General features: G+C 35.1%; 1 protein-coding gene across 1 annotated transcript in view; it reads left to right on the top strand.

Moving 5' to 3' along the window:
• Window positions 1-20,263, top strand: part of LRP1B (low density lipoprotein receptor-related protein 1B) — a 614,444-nt gene that overhangs the window by 400,868 nt on the left and 193,313 nt on the right. Inside the window, exons 33-37 of the mRNA XM_009319022.1 lie at window positions 5,367-5,507; window positions 7,670-7,795; window positions 9,182-9,313; window positions 15,423-15,557; window positions 15,966-16,095. Of these exons, the coding sequence (XP_009317297.1) occupies window positions 5,367-5,507; window positions 7,670-7,795; window positions 9,182-9,313; window positions 15,423-15,557; window positions 15,966-16,095 (664 nt within the window). The remainder of the gene's footprint in view (window positions 1-5,366; window positions 5,508-7,669; window positions 7,796-9,181; window positions 9,314-15,422; window positions 15,558-15,965; window positions 16,096-20,263) is intronic.

The raw sequence follows: 20,263 nt of genomic DNA, 5'->3' as shown, positions 1-20,263 counted from the left end.
GAGTACAGGGGCACGATCACTTCCCTACTCCTGCTGGCCACACTATTTCTGATACAGGCCAGGATGCCATTGGCCTTCTTGGCCGCCTGGGCACACTGCCGGCTCATGTTCAGCCGGCTGTCGACCAGCACCCCCAGGTCCTTTTCCGCCAGGCAGCTTTCCAGCCACTCTTCCCCAAGCCTGTAGCGCTGCATGGGGTTGTTGTGGCCAAAGTGCAGGACCCGGCACTTGGCCTTGTTGAACCTCATCCAGTTGGCCTGGGCCCATCGATCCAGCCTGTCCAGGTCCCTCTGCAGAGCCTTCCTACCCTCAAGCAGATCAACACTGCCGCCCAACTTGGTGTCATCAGCAAACTTACTGAGGGTGCACTCGATCCCCTCGTCCAGATCGTTGATGTCATGTACCTATGAAGACTACTCAGTAAATGCTTTTTTTCCTTGATATTTTCAGAGTTTATTTTCTCTTGTGCAGTAATTTTTTACAGTTACTGTAATGGAAATTATTTTTCAGATCTGCAGCTTTCATCATGAAACACTCAACTGCCTGTCTCTATAAATTAATTATTTAAATATTAAAACTGCAGCATAGGCAACAATTCATTTAACTGAAAAGAAAATGAACTAGAAATGAGGTTAATACACAGTATTTGTTGGAAAGGCAGTGTTCCTGAAGCTTAAAAGTTCTTTCGATCTAGGGTTTTCCTTTTGGTTCATCTACAGGAATAACTTTTCCTGTCTGAAATGAAAATACTGATGATGTTAAACTTATAATTAAAGAGACTTGCCCCATTTAATCGTTTCATTTAAGATGTCTAAAAGATACATAACTATTTGGAGAAAAACAGGAAGTGTTTGTACTTGTGGAACATTGCTGCGAGATTATATTTCCCAGTAATTAATACTTTAAATGTAGTCATGAGTAAAATGTTAACTCACTGCAAAGCAGTAGTTTGTTAGTAACCTAAACATGAGGTACTGTCTGTATACTGCCATTTACCTTGTTCCAGTTTAAAAATACATGTGACAAACTGAAGATAAAGTTGAATTCAAATTGCTCTTATTTCTTTTCCTTTTTCTGTTGTGTTCCCTTTCGTGGTTAAATTTAACTTTCACACAAAAACTATGTTGTGTTGCCCTTGGGACTATTGGTCAGATCTAGGTATGACATAATGTGCTATTAAAGTGTTAGCTAGTTCAGTTTGTTTAAAATAGTTACTCTTCCAAAAGGCTGAGAGCAGAGGGAAGTTGCTTACACTTACTTTTATACCATTTTGTTAACTCAGAGGATATAACAGAGGTGGGTCAATGAAACCTTGTTTCTTTACTGAGACTTCCTAGAAGGCTAATACCAGAACTGCATTTTATTTGATTGATTAAATTTTACTAACAAAATAGCTTAAATTTCTTTATAATATAGGAATAGAGGAAAAAAATATAGTTTGTGGATCCTCAAAAGTATATTTTTAAATTCATAACATAAAAATCCGTAAATTCTTTTCTGAAGTGGTGAGCTACAGAGTGTTAGCCAGTCACTAAGGTGAATGACTTGACTAAGTCAAGAGAAACTGATAACCCACAATGAGTTGGAAGGAGGCCATTGTACTGTTTAAGTCTTGTGAAGGGAGCAAGGAGTCAGGTAGGGTGTTCTGGCGTTCAAAGCAAATGAGAAACAGACACTGTGAAATGTATTATGGGCTGTAGAACTTGTCAACCTGGAACATTGAGGCCATCTCATCATACATCTGTGTGTACTCTAGAGACAGTGAGGACTAATGTGTTAAGGACTTGAAATCAGAAGATTGGCTATGGTTTCTGTGTCAGTCTTTGGCCGTTAGTTCACTGAAGTTTGAGTTTGATGTCAAAGCTGTTTAAAATTATATTCTGATGCATTGGGAGGTAGAGCCTGCTTTTAATTTTTTTTCATGATTTCTTAGTTATGGATTGTAATTTGTTTTTAATGAAAAATGTGGTTTAGCATTGCAAGCAATTTTGTTCACTTGTGAAAATGAATTTCTTCCCTAGAGTAAAGTCAGTAGAATTTCCATATATAACTAGGCATTTTAATTTAGGATTAAGTAGCCTCAAAACAGCAGTTGTTGCAGCAAAAGTGGAACTGGTGAAGACTGCTTTCACGTCTACTGAATCTTATTAACACAGTACCTTGAGCTTCTCTCTGTAACCTTCTCTACATAATACCTCGAGTGCAATACCCCAAATCTTTCATCCTAAGACCTCACCCCAGTTTCTCCCCTGCTTTTCTGCACAACAGATGTCCCTACTTCAAGCATTTGCAGAGCCTTCCCCCTTCACAGTTCCTCAATTTGCTATCACAATGCCCCATTTTCCTCAAGTATTCCTTAAATTTCCCTTTTTTCTCTCCACTCCATTCCCCGTCTTCTCTGTGTCAAAACAAAGCACAGGCTGTTGCCACTCTGGAGCTACACATGAAGCGATACGCTGGCCAGCACATGTGCTGCACGGCCATCTGGCTGCCAGCAAACTGAAGGGATTCAACCAGTCAATCATTCCGCTATTTTGCAGTATACTGGGGCTCAGTCAGACAAGATTTTGTACGGGGTGGCTTTTGAGTTCGTCAAGGAAGTATGGCATATGTGTGTTCTCGGTTTCGCTTCAAAAAGAAATCTGTATTTTGACTAAAGGTTGTGTTAGCTCTGTGCATTGATTTTTTCCTAAGGTTTTAAATAGTTGTCAAAAACTAGCAGAAGAATCTCATGCCTCTACTGTGAAAAGCAGCAATACAGGACATTGTTGTTCCCGTTACACTTGATAGAAATAGTTGGCAGTGCTTTGTATTTGGATTGGTTTGTCTACAGCTAGAAACATCAGGAAGTTCTTCACTGAAATAATGCTTTTATGCCATGTCTGAAGGATGACATTAAGAGTTAGCATTGGCTAAGTGTTTTCTGTATGTTCGGTATGCTCTGTGTTTCAGTCTCACCCAGACAGGAAAGGACTGATTGGCTTTGCTTCCAGCAACCATTGAGATTGATGAATAATGGGAACAAGCTGGCTGAAATTAATTATGATAAAAATGAAAAAATTATATTATAAGGGAAACAGCTGAAGGACTTGGCATTGGTTAGGTAAGGAGCTCTTCACTGTGAACATTCAGTCGCCATGAGCTAGCTGAGTTCTTGTTTTAGAAGCAAGTTTAAGTTCTCAAGTGTTTAGTCTGTTAAAATTAGACAGTAAGCATCGTTACTACGTTTATTATTCTTTTGGATCTGACAAAAGTTTGCTTGCCTTTCAGAAATACACTTTTGCAATTTCAGTCCATTCTTTAGTTTCCTCTAGACTGAACTGTCACCGTGTACCTCATGGAAGATATTTCTGTAGAATATGTTAGTCTGCATCAAACAAATGATCCCACCTTGAGTGTGTAATGCTGGTGCCTGCATATGTGAAATTTAAAGGTTGGGGTTTTTTCTCTCTTGGCACATGGCAAGTCACAAAAGCATGTCATGGCTGATATCAGTACCCTGATTCTCAAGTTGTGATAGTCTCAGATGCGATATAAGGGTGAGCAGTCCTTGGGCACCCCTGATTTATGATGCTTGACTGTAGTCCCTGACAGTACGGCCATTATGAGTAGCAGTGCCATACTACAGAGCTTCTCCATCGTCACCCCAGCGTCTTCATTGAAACACTGACAAGATGTAGCTGTTGTAGAAAGCAGTTCTATGATCTTGATGTCATCCTTCAGAGCTACAGTAAAGCTAATACCTGTGGCCTTTTATATGCATAGGGGTATAAAGAAATGCCAAGGGAGTGAAGGGCATTTCTAGCATTCTTCTGATTTCCCCTCATTTTAACCTGTTCCATCTTCCAAGTCTTAGCAATAGCGAATACAAATTTTCTATGAGAGCTGCTGTGAAGTTTTTTAAAAGTGTATATATAATATTCTTTTCTTCTGTTTGCATTATTTCTTCTTGCTGTGTTTCCTGATAGGTGGCCTTTGCTTTTTTCTTTTTACTTTGTGGTTGTTGTGACTTATTTTATATGCCCCATTTGTGCAATATCAAGTGATGGCATGAAACATGAAATATTCAAAACTTGGTAGGAATACCACCCCAAAACCGGATTGTGGAAAAGTGGTAAAGATTGTTACCTTAAGGAAATTATAAACCACGGACACTGAGGCATCTCGCTAGCTTTTGTTAGATGAATAAAAGACTAACAAGCTCTTTAACTGAAGAGGCTCTTTCATTAATTCCAGCAGGTAATGAGTCAAAGTCTCAAAATGACAAACTGATAACACTGATAAATATTGTGTATTTCTGAACAAAACTAAAGCAATCCCTAAAGTTGATATTTAAATTATGTTATTGGGGCTTCAAAAATAGCATTTTCCTGAAGCAATGATAGTGAAATGAAGTAGAGAATATACATCTCGTGTATACCTTTCAGTTTCTTGAAATTCCTTTTAAATTGCTTGTCTTCATACACTGTTGTTTAAGTTGTTATGAAGATTATGTTTACATTAGTACTGACATTTGTATCCTAATTGCTTTTTTAATGAAAATTTACGTTCCACAGTAACCAGTATGGCCACAGCAATATGATCAAACTTAGTGTTTCTATCCTCATGTCACTTAGAATCCTGTCTGAATTTAAGTGAAATCTTTATGGCTAAAGTCACCTGAAATCCAACCTTTGAAAAATATGTTGCATATGCTGCAATTGTGCATCAAGTGAGAATTCTCTGTCATAAATTTTTGACAAGTCCTTCATACTGTGATTCAAGTATTCTGCATGTGTGGATTGACAAGGATGGTTTGAAGTTTTATGCTAGTATGTGCGTAGCATGTCTCATTTTTTCTGTTATTTTAAAATCTTGTGTAAATTCTGATGAAAAAGTTACTATCAATTTAAGTTGATAATTTCAATAATTTCTTTAAGACAATAACAAGATTCTTAATGATTTTTATGGTAATTGTCATACTTACTAATTTGAACACTCAAGTAGTGAAAACCTGGAACCAGAGTTCCTGTCATCTCTATGTACGTAATGAATGGATATAGCAAAGTCAGAGAACAAACCCTGTGTTGTTGTAGCATATGATCTATGAATAAGGTTTGGTAACTTTCAGTTATAAATTGGGCATAATTCAGTTTTTCCACTTAAAAATGTGTGAAAACCGATCACCTAAAGAGGAAAAAGGAAATTTATAAATCCAAAATTTCTGTTCTTAAAATTAAAAAAACCCAACATTATTTATTCTTTGAGCAATTTTCCTTAAAACTGATCTGAGAATTAACCTCAAAAGCTTTTTCCCCACCCTAGGTTTCAAACATATATAGTTTGATAGTGATCCTCTTAATTTTTAAAACTTGAAAATTTTACAGATAAAAAGCTTTGGTGGGCAGACCAGAACTTAGCTCAGATCGGTACCTGTAACAAAAAAGATGGAAGAAACCCAACTGTCCTACGAAACAAAACTTCAGGTGTTGTACACATGAAAGTGTATGATAAAGCAGCACAGCAAGGTATGTTAAATTTTAAGCATGTTTAACCAGCTTTTAGACTGGATAGTATCTTTTCCCATGTTATTCTCCAAATGTGGCTAGAACAAAATAATATGTATTTCATTGTAATTCAGTGATAAAATACTATAAAATATTTTATTATTGAATAAATTACTGAATATAATAGGGTAATTGATTTAGAATATCTGCCTGATATATTTTAATTTAACAGATGTTTTCTGAAGTTGAACCTCATCTCAAATTATTGCAATTTAAAGTAAGGTGTTATGAGAGGATTCATTAATATTCTTAATTATCTACTTGTTTTAAGACAGCTTAATTCACCTACATTGACAGAAGTGACAGTATTTATACAGTAGTATAAATCAAAAATGAGGCAGCAGAAAAATGGGGGAATATTGCTAATACTGCCAAAACTTAGTTGGCAAAGTGGGAGCTAAGATAATATGAAAAAGTGTAATTTGGGGTCATGCACACAGTTTTATGAATTTGGAGATCAGAGATGAAGACATTTGGGAGATTCTTTAGAAAGAGATTATTTCTGATTCCAGCTACTTTCAAAGTGTTGATGGTTGCACTGAAAGTGATGAGGATGGGATCTACAGGAAACAAATTATTTAGTTTTGTGGAGAAGCTTCCAAAAGGACATAGGATGGAGCTAAGGTGTCTGATATCTGATGGACAATAAGTAGTCTATGTACAGAGTACATTAATTCAGCTCCATATCGAGCACTTCTGAGAACAGTTGCCATTTTACCTAATCTAGGAAACACCAAAGGTGCTTTGCCAGTCTGGCCCTTAGTTTTAAATGCGTGAAACAGTACGTAATAAAAATGTAATGTTTCAGTAATGTTTCTGTCTTTTAAAATGCTTGAACTCCCTACCATGGAGACGTACAGATAGCCCCATGAGTGCCCAAATGTTAGCAATATCTATCTGGTGTCTGTGGCATTAATATGTGTCTTCCATTGTACAAAAGTCAAGAAAAGGAACAGTTCTGTCGTTTTGTACTACTGAACTTTAACCATAACGAGAGCTCTGAAGTTGTGTAGTGAAATGTCACCTTGCTGATCTCTATTTTGACAGAGCAATATCAAGGGTTTGGATATAAGAATTAAACACTGTAGATGGGATTCAGCTTTACACTTGCATTTTTTTTTAAAGAATCTTTGCATATTTCGTATAGGTCTTGCATTTCATTAAATCGAAGTGACATGAGAGCAAATGTGATGTGAGGGCACTTACAGATTTCTCTGTATACAAATACAACCTTTGTCTGAGGATACCAGAGACTTTGAAGCCTCACCTTTCTTTTCCATTTGTATGGTTGGATCGTTAGAAAACATCTATGACTTTAGATGAAGAAATGCTTTTTACTTCAAAATTAGGAATGCAAAAATAAATGTGACAAGTAGCGCTCTGATTCATATGGGCTTGGTAACTTGTATTCAACTAATTCCTTGAACGTCTTAGTAGACATAAATGTTTCTTCATGAAGCTTCAAATTTCTGAGATGTTTATTGTAGAAGCTTCAAATTTCCGAGATGTTTATTGTACTGTGTATAATGTTTATTATAAATCTTATTAGAAAGGGTTCATCTATTACTTGAAGGTAAATATTGTTTAAATTAAGAAGTAGGCGCATGGATCTGTGAGATCACATTGGAGCATATCTTAAATATACTAAACAAATGGTGGTTCATGAAGATATGTGGTTAATATAACATTTGATGACTCAATACAATATGATCAATGATTTGCTTGTGATCTAGAATAAGATACACCTTCTAGACTAATGTCAGTGAGATTTCAGCATTGCTACTCACAAACTTAATGTAGTATTTTCAGTTTTATCATATACTTTTACTTTAAAATGGGCAGATTCTTCTTCAGAAAACTGAGTTGTTTAAAAAATAAATATTCTAAGGAAAAAACCCACTATTCTAAGTGCGCAGATAAAATGCTGTAAGAGCGAAGCATGGAAGAGTATATGAATAGTAGCATAGCCTGACATTTTACGCATATCTCAATTTTTCAAAGAAGTCAACTGAACAAAATTTGGTTTTGGTAATATTAATAAATTGATACCAACACTCATTTTTAGTCAGGATTGCGCTGTTCAAATTTTGTTTCCTCTTGTCTTTTCTCCTGTCATGTTATAGGTAGCAATTCCTGTCAGTTAAACAATGGTGGATGCTCCCAGCTTTGTTTACCAACATCAGAAACCACCAGGACTTGTGTGTGTACAGTAGGCTACAACCTTCAAAAAAACCGCATGGCATGCAAAGGTAAAATGGCTTTCAATATTTATTTTAACTAACTTCAGTTTTATGGGACCACTGTAATGAGTAAATAAACTTTCTTTATTAATTCTAAGTTAAATAACCATATGTAATATGCTTGATTAAAGCAGTAACAGAGAAATGTCTATTGCGGTTAGGACAGAATTTCAATTTAGCTTTTAATTTCTTTATTTAGTTCTGTATAGCTTTTTGTGGAAAGTCTGAGGAATATTTTTTAGTTTTTGGTTTGTTTTTTTTTTAATGTAGGCAGAAAAGCAGACCATTTGAGCCATCATTAATAGCAGCACATATTTGTTCAAGGTCATATACCTTAACTTTAAACTAAATTATAGGCTACAGTATCTGAAAGGTTGGGTATCTCATCTTATTGTATTGCCCTCAATATAAAGTAAGGCCTGATTTTATTTTTTTTTTATTTTAAATACTTGTTTAGCATTCCTCTTCTTATTTGCAAGCTAGATTTATTCTTGCTTAGAAGAAAATTTTGTAATTCTCTACCTGAAACTTTTTAGTCCACATTCTTAGGGTCTTCTACTAGATAGCTCTTTAAAAAGAAAGAAATTTTCAAAGAATTGATGTGAAGAAAAAGGAACTTTTTTGTGTATGTAGTTAAAATTCTTCAAGAATGTGAGTTACGTATCGTCACACTGGGTAATTTCCCTTAAACTTAGAAGTGTTCTGATATATGAACAGATTAGGGCAACACAGTATTTGTTCTAATTTTGGTTGTCAACAATTAGGTGTGATTCATCTCAACTGGGAATGACTACATAACAAGACCCCTACACAGTAGAATTTCTTCCTACTTAATAGAAATAGGTGCATCTGGAGTGTGATTAATCTAACACAAAAGTAGCCATTTAAAATGCATCAACTGCATTATTCACTAAAACTTTGTATTTCTCTCTATTGTCTAAAGGAAGTGTGCGTGACTAAATGAGGTGAGATGAATCTCATGCCTCAAAAGACAATTTACAGTCTTGAGTCCTGCTTTCCACAAGTTCTTTAAAATTGTCTCTTGCTGAATATGTACAGAAAGTGTAGTAGTGCACTGAAAATATTCTTAAATTTCTCATAATTCAAAAACGTCTTCTTCTTAAGTTTTAATTTTCATTACTGCTAATTACTTAATTCTAAGGTGATGCTTGAAATGGACGGTGATTCCCTTCTCTTTATAAGACTGCATTTATCATTTAACTAGAAACACACCATAATAATTCAAGCATGTTTTTTCAAAGAGATGGAGTTATCATTCTGGAAAACTATGGAGCAGTATTGGAAAACTCTGTCCAGTGCTTGTTAATTCCTCAAGTCTTGTTAATTGGGAAAGTCTCCACTTTGCTCTCATTGGCTATTTTATTTTTACCACAGGTATTGAATCATTTCTTATGTATTCTGTTCATGAAGGAATTAGAGGAATTCCTCTTGATCCAAATGATAAAATGGATGCTTTAATGCCTATATCTGGAACTTCATTTGCTGTGGGCATAGATTTCCATGCAGGTAAATATTATGTATAGTTTATTGTATGTATGGCACATGTTGTATACTATTCCTATAAATGAAATAGAACCCCAGTTTTCAAACCCTCTAAATAATTACAACTATATTTGAAGGAATTGGAAGTTGATTGTGTGTTACAGTGTTAACCTCTAGCTATTTATTATTTACAGTAAATAGAAAAATGTATTATGTGTACGTAGATTGCACTAGCAACACTATCCGCTGTTTTTCAGTGGAGACATCACTGAGAACTTGAGTAGGAAACTGGTGGTTTTAGAGAAAGTGGTCATAAATCTGTAGGAAAGCAGGTTTCATTAGTTCACCTTTCAAGAAAAAAGCTTGTTCCTCTCATGACATTTTTTCCACTGGATTTTCTTAGTCCTATGTATGGTACCTAGCAGGTGGTTTCGGCAGCTGAGTGGGATAGTTTTCTTTCTGTCCAGTAAAGCTCGGCCTCTGCTCATTGCAGTGTACGAGCCAACTCCATATCTGTTTCTTCCTTTTAGAAGCGAATGCTCTAACAGCCTGAAGAACAGGTATTTCTGTCTTAATTACACTACGTACCTTTCCACTGCAGTGTATAAATAGGAAACAGTTTTTAGTTTGGATAGCCTCACAAATTTCCTATGAAATTAGGAGGGTTCTGTTTTGCATACATGTGAAAGAAGGTGGAAAGAAATTAAGGATAACATCCTGAAAAGTAGTTGGGTGCATCTCCCACTGGTACTAAAAGGTATCTGAATATCTTCAAAGGCATTAGGAATTTATGGTTAGTTTACAGACAATAAGAAATCTGTGACCAAGTAGTGACCTGAAAACATCTTGTACCTCCATATTTTTATGCATATTTAGGTATTAGGAATTTATGGTTAGTTTACAGACAATAAGAAATCTGTGACCAAGTAGTGACCTGAAAACATCTTGTACCTCCATATTTTTAACTCGTTAGCTCTTTGACCAGCCTTCCTTCTAAATGGATTTTCTCATGAGCTGTTTTTGTTACCCATTGAGTATACAAACTAGGAGTTTAGAAATAAAATTTTAAGTTACCTGTGTTACGTACCTATGGACATTGGCTTCCTGAAACATACAATTATTTTGTCATATTCCATTATTTTTCATTTTGAAATAAATTCTGCCTGGGAATTCAGCATTGAGAGATCCTAATTTGTCGCTTAAGTATATGATAATATATGCCTTCATATTAAAACCAGACCTTTTTCTGCTTGTTCTGTTTGACTGCTTCATCACACAAATATCGCTCATCTTTTGTTAACAGGTTAGGAGTTAAACTCATTAAAGTCTTTTCTTCTTTTGACCTGCCTTCACTGATGCTCTTGCACCTCTACTCTGCCTAGTAAAACTCCAAGTTCACTTAACATTTTACGGTGCCCTTATAATTGTATATTTTCCTTTCAAATCGGTGACAGCTAATGTTCAGAGCTTTCATTATATCATAGGTATAGTTCAGTCACAGTCTACTGACACATAAAAATCACTTAAAAGCCAATGCCTTTATACACATACCTTAGATGGGAAAGACTATCATACAGCTGATTGCATCTATTTCTGGAAAGATACAGAATGATAGAGAAGTGGTAGCTACGCATGTTCTTGACAGAGAGTACTAAGACAATGCAATTGGGTTTTCCAGGGAATATAGTTTTTATTATAGTTTACTTACCCTAAAAAATCCCTTTTTTGAATTCAAATCATGCAAGCTTTACAAAATTATGATGCATAATACAGAAACCTGAAATTTGACCTTTTTGTTCTAAAATACTGATACTAGGATTTTATTGGGGATTTTGCATCTTGTGTTTGTTTTGGGGATTTATTTTTTTTAGCATAGTCTACTTATAGGATATGCTAGCTCCTACTTTAGAGAGCTTTGTTTGGACTTCACTAGTCAATATCAAATTAATATTTTGGAAGAATAAGACGCATGTACTAATATTTAGCTTTTTGGAAAAATGAGGTTTTGGGAAGCATGAAATTGAGTGAGGTTCACCAGCTTGCATGATGATGAAGTACAACAATGCAGAGGTTCCATCAATGTTTTCATTAGTGCCAAAAAGCCTCCATAAAGGTGGAATAACAGTTTAAATTGATGATAGTTTTGAAAGAATACAGTGTTATTGCTGAGCCCCTTTCAGTTCTGCAGTAGTTCATCTCAGAAACCACTTAAGATTTGCAAGATTTTGCCTCTGAAAAGTGGAGTCTTCCCAATCCCTCACTCAGTTTTGCTAAACTTAGTGGGAGCTGGGAACCCAGAGGTGTTCTGTCACATATTTTTCCCCACTTTTGTCTCCGTTGTCTGTCTCCCTCTTACCCATGCTATCATTGTGCCTCCAGGCATTTATATCTGTGATGTACGTACAGCTGTGTATAGGTGGGAGGAGAATAGATTTTACTCTCTCTGTTGAAATAAGCATTTTGAACATTTACGGACTAAGCTGACAAGGCCTGGCAAAAGGGGTAATATTCAGCAAATACTTCATATGGTGAATTCTGAGTTACAGGATTTTATTGGCAAACTACTAATGCATTAAATGGAATTAATTTTCAGTGTTTGCTGATAAGCTCCTGTAGACTGTAGGAGTCAATGTGAGGCCATGGTTACTAATGCTCACCACTTAGCAAAATGCTTGTAGAAGCTGCGTGAAGTTGCAGACAGTTGTTTCCCATTTTGTGGCGACTGTCATTTCCAGGCAGTAATTCTCTTCTCTTCAGATTCCAGCAATAGAATAGACAAATAAATACTGAAGGCTCTAGGTTGAGTATAGGCCACCTTTCCATCTGTCTGAAGCCAGAACTGACTTCAGGAGTCGGATGCTGAAGGGAGTTTTCACCTCTATCATCTCTGTTATTTTTCAGGTTACTTGGGAAAATTAAACAGGTTTGTGAGATTATAATATTAATAGTGCTACCCGACAGAGACAGTATTGACACACAGATCTGTGAAAAAGTCATCCACTTTTGTAAGTGGACAGACTACAACAAAATAAAGGCCAATTGCTTAATCTGGATTCCTATTAGCTTGTTCTGCACGGCATGGGTCTTCAGCGGTTGAGTCCTGCTGAGAATGTTACGTTTTACTGAGATACGGAGAACTTTGATTATTAGCAGAAAGGAAGCCGTAAAAATTGCTGTCTCCATAAAATGAGAGGGGTTTGTCATTTGGATCACGCCATCTGTATCCAAGTGCAAACTGAAACTCAGCAAATGTTGTAGTATTATCTGTATTTGAAACCCACAGGGATCTTTATTAGTTTAATGAAAATTAATTCCACGGATATTTTCACACTGTAGAGCACAAGTGTGTAGTTTTTTTCTTTTCTTAAGCTGTCGTGAAGTACCTGAAAATCAAAAAATATTCTCCAACATAATGTATAGAACAGAGTGACTGAAAAGTTTTGCATTGCTGTGAATAAATAACCTTTATCAGTACTTCAGAAAAAAAATAAGTCTTTCTCTTTTTTGCCTTGGAGCATCTTTGAACAATTATATCAAAATGTCATAGTCAATGCATTTTACAGCTATGTTTAATGAAGCTTTTATTCAGGATACAAAATGTAGGCAAGTAAGGTGTAGGACTGTAAAAGAATATGAGAATTTTAAGGAAATTATGTGTTAGCTGATGTTTAATATCAGCGTATGGTTGGGTAATTATTATCTTTGCATACTCAAGCTGTTAGCATTTAGTTTCTCGAAGCAGTGAACTGCATGTGCTTTGTGAACTTCCTCCAACACAGCAAATATTACTTGAGTTTCCTGATTAGTTCCAGTCCCAAAACTACTTCTATAATTTTTGTTTGTAGAACAGATTCATTCTGCTTAAAAATTCTGGTCATTTTACAGGAACACTACCAACTAAATAAAAATCCAATTCGAGTGATGTTAAAATAATATTCCCTGTAATATTTGTCTTGAAAATGTGTTTTCCTTTATTATTGGGAAGTTTTTTTATATCTCTGAAGTTACATCTGCACATCTCTCTGATTTTGTATGTCCTCACCATCCTTTTTCGTACGTGTACATAACCATTAGTTGCTTTCTACCTGTTTATACTCAGGTTAGGGATAGTGTGTATTAAGGAAAAATATTGATCATTGACAAAGCAAAGCTGTGCCACAAAATACTGCATTTTACAGAAAATAAATTAGTAATTTGGGTAGACTTTTAATGGTTGTTGTAATGATATATTTTAAACAGAAATATGATTTTTTAATTGGTTTTATCTCTTTAACATGTGATTATCTGGAAGCAAATCCAGTAATTCAGTTGTTTGAATTCTTGGATTACTGAAAAATACTATTTTAAAAAATAGTCATTTAAGTCTTTAACGTGGGAAAACAGCACTACAAACTCAGTTGTCTTATACATTAAGATTTAGTCATGGAAGTGAAACCACAGAGACCTCTGTGTTCTTATGACTGAGTTTCTAAGCTGTTACGTGGATTGTTGCTCACGTGGCTGACTTAAATGGTCATAGTATGAATACGAAGTGGTTTAATTTATGGAGATGAATTAAACGGGAATATGCAATACAAAAATTTCACTTGCGGAATATCTTATCCAGTTGGTAAACATGATACATATAACTTTTTTATTATTAACTATGTACTTTCAGATAAAACTTTGTAGTAATTCTGTATATCTCATATTCCGCTGAAGGTTATTTGGTATACACCTGCACACAGTCATAGATCAGTACCTTATTCTTGAATATATGTGCAGCTAGTATTAAGATCTGTGTAATTTTCATACTCATTTGAAATAAGTAGCAAAATACATGGCTCCAGTATGTGATAATCAAACTATATGTTTGGGATACTTGAAGTCAGAATTCGTCATTTGTTTTATTGTATGCCATTCCTTCCAAATACAATTTGCTGAAATGAGAGGTGGTGTGGCTAGGGTTCTTGAGCGTACCAAACTGGTTTGGTCTGGGAACTGAATTTTATCTGTGTAAATTTTGTTTCTTTTATTATTTTTTACATATATATGCATATATTTGTATATAGAAATATCTGATATAAAATATATATATATGCACACACACTTTTATGGAATTAAAAGCAGATATATAAAGTATGAAAAAATAAAGAAGGAAAAAATATTATTTATCTCTGAACAATGTCTTTCCCAGAGAAAATAGCTCACTCAGGAGGTCCCCAACTGACAACTTTGAAACCAGAATGTGGGTTGCAGCATGGCTGTGCTGTTAACTCAGAGCTCTGTCAATGGAAATGCAGAGAATTCTGCTTGAGGGATGTCATCACTTTGTTTGCCCCATCTCTTTATCAAGGGTACTTTGTGGCAAGAGGGGAGTGCATGTCTGTGCGTTGGCCTCTCCAAATTCTGAGCCTGGCTGACAAGTTTAAATGGTCAGTGAAAATGGGTTTGTACTGTAAGACTACCTAGTGGTCCCTCTCTTCCGCCTTATGGACAGTCAGCTGCAGCAGAATTGCAGGGAAGACAGCTAAAATGCCTTAAAACACCAAAAAAGACTCTTAGTGAAAGCTTGTCAGGACATTTAAAATAAAAGATGAACTGCGGATAGAGTCAATTTTTTATCCTTTTATCAGTATATCACTCTCAAATGTCACACTTTTTTTTTTCTTTACTAGTTAGATTTTTCTATACTGCCAAAATTCAATCTGTATGATTACTGAAGGAAAAGACTCTATAGGCAGTTTTACACTGTAGTTTTTCAGACCTCTAAATATTTTGGAATGGTGATCAGTAAATAAAATAAAATGTTTTCAAACAGGTATCCCATTAGGAACAAAAAGCCCCAAAGCAAGACAACGTATTTGTTGTCTGATTTTTTTGACAGGGGTAGTGGCTTCCGTCTGTTGTCATGGCCCTATTGTGTTACATGTGCAGTACTAAACAACCAGTAGAAAACCTAGTATTCTGTTTTAATTATTTAAAAAAAAAAGAAAGAAAAAAGGAATTAAAGATGATAGTGTTGATACCATTCTTCTATTTATTCTGAGACATATTAATAAAGTTATAATTGGCAGTTTTTACAGTTACTGAGGTAGATACTTGCACTGAAGGAACTTAATTAATCCAAGAATCCTTGCCATATATTTTATAGGAAATGATACAATCTATTGGACAGACATGGGTTTCAACAAAATTAGCAGATCTAAACGAGACCAAACATGGAAAGAAGACATTATTACAAATGGTTTGGGAAGAGTTGAAGGCATTGCAGTGGACTGGATAGCAGGTAGGTCTTAACCTGTGTTAGGAATTGTCATGATTTCTGACAGTATGCTCTTGCATCTTCAGCTCAAGACTAAATAACTTGGTTTGCTTTCAGCTGTAATTTCTAATATTCCAAATGCCTAGATATTTTTCTCTGAAGATACCAGGACTGTTGTTTTTAGTTTTACTGAAAAAATTCTTTAAGTATCTTGGACACTATTTCTTAGATGGAGAGTCTCAATGGTGACAACCACGAATACAAGTTTATACTTTAAAACGGAAGGCTGAATAGGACTAGAAATTACAAATATAAGATACATACAAGTTAAAAGACAGCAGTTCGTTTCTGGTCCTAACTTACACACTTAAGATTTAAACACTTTTCAAGTAGTCTTTTCTTTTTGCAGTAACTTCAAGGTATTTTTCCTAGGTAACATATATTGGACGGATCATGGCTTCAACTTAATTGAAGTTGCCAGGCTCAACGGCTCATTCCGATATGTAATTATATCCCAGGGTTTGGACCAGCCAAGATCTATTGCGGTACACCCAGAAAAAGGGTAACATGACCACGGCTACTTGCATTTCTTTTAAAGTTTGCATGCTAGCACTGAAGCTCTTACATAAGTACGTAGAGGCCTTTGTTCTAATAGATGAACATTTAATAAAACCCAAAAGGATTGTATTGGAAACTATTGTGCTGTAACTAAGCACAGGTGGAAGGAAGTGTTGTTATTATCATACGCTGAGTTTTTTCATTCGTCTCTGTATACATGACATACTGTACTTTCTTTGCAAAACAGTTTTCATTTTCTAAGTCAATCTTTTCAACTGAAATTTAGACATTTCTTGGAAGCATGCTTAAATCTTTTCTTAAGTTTCCAGCAACTAAGGAAGTCACATTAGCTAATGAAGACCTCAATGTCACGATGAAATCGTAGAACAGTGTAATCCTTGGTAGTTATAAATTCTAGTGTCATGTCACATCCCACTACAACGAAGAATATTGCCCAGGGTAGCTGAAAGTAATGTGAAATGAAGCATGTGGGTGAGAGTTAGGGTGTTCAAAAATGACAGCTGTATTCATCCAACTGTTTGTTGAGAATAGGGACCACACGGCAGCATTAACAGAAATCGAGAACTTTCTGTCCCCTTCCAGCTCCAAAACTATTGTTAGCAGAGCTACAAGTAAAACAGAAGCAGTAAATTCTGCAAAGAATTCCCATCTTTTTTTCATGGGAATATGAAAGGTACTTTCTGAGGAAAAGGAATACATGCAAGACTCCATGCATTTAACTGGTACACTTACTCTGCTAATACAGAAACTCTAAATGGTGTGTATCCAAAACCTTAAAGAAGTACTGGAGCAACTACCTGCCCCCAAAACCAGACATTATGCTGTGTAGCTCATTTTCCCCAGATTCAATCAAATCAGTATCTTACTATTTTCAGGAAAGCCGTCTCTGTACTCAGAGGAATTTGCAGCCATAGTAATGAAGAATGCTGACTTCTCAGCGAGACCAGATTGATACCAGTGATGCAAAATGCCATTTGGATCTTTGCCATGATTTTCTTTATGAGAATTTAGACATAGTGATCTGTGTATTTTGCAGACTAGAGCATTGCAGCTGAATGTATTTAAGAATGAAGATGAAAGCAATAACGGGTTTTATTTGCTGCATAATGTAATAGCTTTTGTCACAAATCATTACAGCGGTGTTCATATAGCACCACTGGTTGCTTGGCAGTATCTGCTAACAGTTTAGGATTAATGCTGTTCTTCAGAGTAGGATCTTCTCCAGGTCCTACTCAGGATCTGACTGAATTAATTATTGTGTTTTTGTCCTTAATGTACCAGAATAGCTGTGCTCTTCTGTTAGAAAAAAATTAAAAAACAAACAAACAAACAACCCTTTTGAAGGTAAGTACACAGAAGCCTGATAAAATTCTTCTAGCCAGAAGAGTAGAGCAAACTTCTTCAAAACAAGACTTAATTCACAGTGTAATTTTCCTTAACATGTATATAATGTATTTTCTGTACACATATACAGATAGGTTTTCACCCCTTATTTACATCAAAGGAAAGGAAAAGCTCCCATGAAGTCTATGAGGACTAAGTGCAGCAGATGCAGTTTCTCTGGAGAATCCTTAGATATTAAAATAATATAAATTATATAAATAAAATCCATTATTTTCAACTGGAAATGGTAAAAAGTGAAAAAGTGTAATCAACTTTTCTGCAGTATTTGGAGAGGGAAGATGGGTTGTAGCTGAGATTCAGCATTTAACAATTGCTATAGGGAAGAGTAAATGCAGAACCCTGCCTTTACTGCTGTTGATAGAAAAGTTGCTTTTTTACTAAACTGTGGATTTTTTTATTTTAATGACAATATTTTCACGTGATGCTTTCTGACTCAACAGTTCATGGTTTTATTTTACCAAAATGATAAGTGTGCACATAAGCAGATGAAATAATAGCCAACAATATTAACAAGATTCTTTGGAAAGAAACAGTTCCTGCTTTTACATTAATGAATATTTAGTGATGCCACTGAACCATCTTCTTAGGTCTTAAAATAGAATAGTCTAATGCCACCAAAAAGCAGATACTAATAAAATGTGATTAAAATATAATTTGGAAGAGTTTGAATTATTGCACTTGAACAAAAAAGCAATAAAGAAGATAAATGCTAAATGTACAAATGAATTCAGTTGCGAAACATTCCTTAGATGTTTTGATCTTGTTGAGTTTTGTAGTTAGTTTTTGGATGTGTTTAGAATGCTTAAGAAAACATAGGAGGATGAGAGGACCACAGATTAGTAATTGGTTTACATGTCTGGTAGAACAGTGTATCTTCTGTGAAAGCAGGTAAGCTTCGTCTCTCTTTTTTTCTAATACTGTGCCACAAAATGGTATCTTGAGATGTCTCCAATCAAAGTTCCTTCATGAGAAGGATAGTAATGTTTTGTTAGTGAAGTACAGGTGTACCTTTCTGTGGGAAGATTAAGGCCTTTTTACCCTCTGCGTAATTGTCATACCCTCTTTTCCTTTATGAAGCAAAACTTTCAAAGGTATTCTTCCCTCCCCTTGCCCTGACTTCACATTCTTCATTTTTCTTGAAGCTTGAGTTGACGGCTATAAGAATGGAGAGGAAAATAGCAGTTATTAAAACTTGTTGAATCTGCCAGTTATACCAAGATATGAAGCAGCCAGCATTCAGCTAGTTGGTAACATTATTTATTATCACTAAGGAAAAAGTTAAGAATGTGTAGTCCTACAAAGGAGTGTCTTTGTCCTTCATCAGGTATACTTATTCATTTAACATAAACTTGGCTAACTTTTTTTTTCCCCCGATTAAATAATAATTTTCTGATGAAGCTCAGAATTGTGATTGAAATATGGAGTTAAGCTAATACTGAAATAATTCTTAGACTTTGAAGATACTTCTTCAAAAACATTTTGGGAATTTCATTTGTGTTTAGGGTTTGGGCGGGGGGGGGCGGAATTTAAACTCTCATTTAATTTTTTCCAAATAAGTTTTTTTGAAAGTTGATTCTAGGCCAGCATAAAATTTCTGCCACTTGCATCTCCGTGTCAGCTATGTAAATTATATATGGGATAGTTCCGAAATAAGTTGAGTCATAGTTAGTTTAGCATTGCAGTATATACACCAAATGTGTCAATAGCATGTTGCTACCTACAAAGGTCCAGGAAACAAGTAATTTAGAAGGTACTTCCCAGACCTTTTGGGAAGATATGGGAAGGTCAAGTTTTTCTATACTAGTTAATAGTTTATGTAAGTTTATATACCAATATAATAATTAGTGCTCTAAGAGAGTATTAAGTAACTTGCCTTACATTTTTGGCAGCTATTCAAGATTTTCTTTGGAGGATTCTCGGTTCATTTAACCTGCTAATTATGGATTTTAATTTTTTTTTTTTTTTTCTCAGAGTAACTAGTCTAAGGAAAGAGCACGGAGTGTTTAATTCAAGTATATTGAATGCCTGCCTTTCTGTAGTCAACATTTAGTTGATATCTTGTGTTAAGAAAGTACCTCTGACTAGATGCCTGAAAGCAAGTTCAGTTCTGTTTAGAGGTGCTGTTAGTAATCTGGTTAAAGTTGTATTAAAATTAAGCAGTGCTTGCTGATATGCAGCTGGTTAATACTGTCTATACTTAAGATTTCTAAAACCAGTAGAACTGGTTAGTAATGCACAGAAAACTTTGTAATCTTTAAAAACAGACTAATACATACATTCCACACAGAGAAAAACAATGGTTTTGTATGTTCTGTTCACTTTGTGTACAGCATATTACTAAACAATGTTTTAGTGTGTTCTTATGAATATTTGCTATGAAAATGCTTCTCTTCAGGTGATTAGTAATAGGCTAGACCACAATTATGTTATCTTAGAAAGAGATTTCTTGCTCAGAATATATATATATATATTTTTGTGTGTGTTTATAATGTATTTTAACACATTTATACATGCATATATCTACTTGTAGACACATAGCCATTTACTGAAAGCTGTTCCATAGGTTACTGTTCAGTAAAGGAAGTGCTCTGTGTAGATTAGCTTGGCCTCATTTTGCTATACCTAAAGCAACAGATTGAGAAGTAGGAGATCAAGGCAGAAGTTTGACCTAGCATCTTATCCCAAAATAGTGATGTTACTGTGCCGGTAAGTATACAGTAATATAAAAATAGATAAGTAAGATGCAG

The sequence above is a fragment of the Pygoscelis adeliae genome, unplaced genomic scaffold (assembly GCF_000699105.1).
Source record: "Pygoscelis adeliae isolate BGI_AS28 unplaced genomic scaffold, ASM69910v1 Scaffold222, whole genome shotgun sequence".
NCBI lineage: Eukaryota > Metazoa > Chordata > Aves > Sphenisciformes > Spheniscidae > Pygoscelis > Pygoscelis adeliae.
Note: the sequence above shows the minus strand (reverse complement) of the source record. Positions and strands in the feature narration are given on the sequence as shown.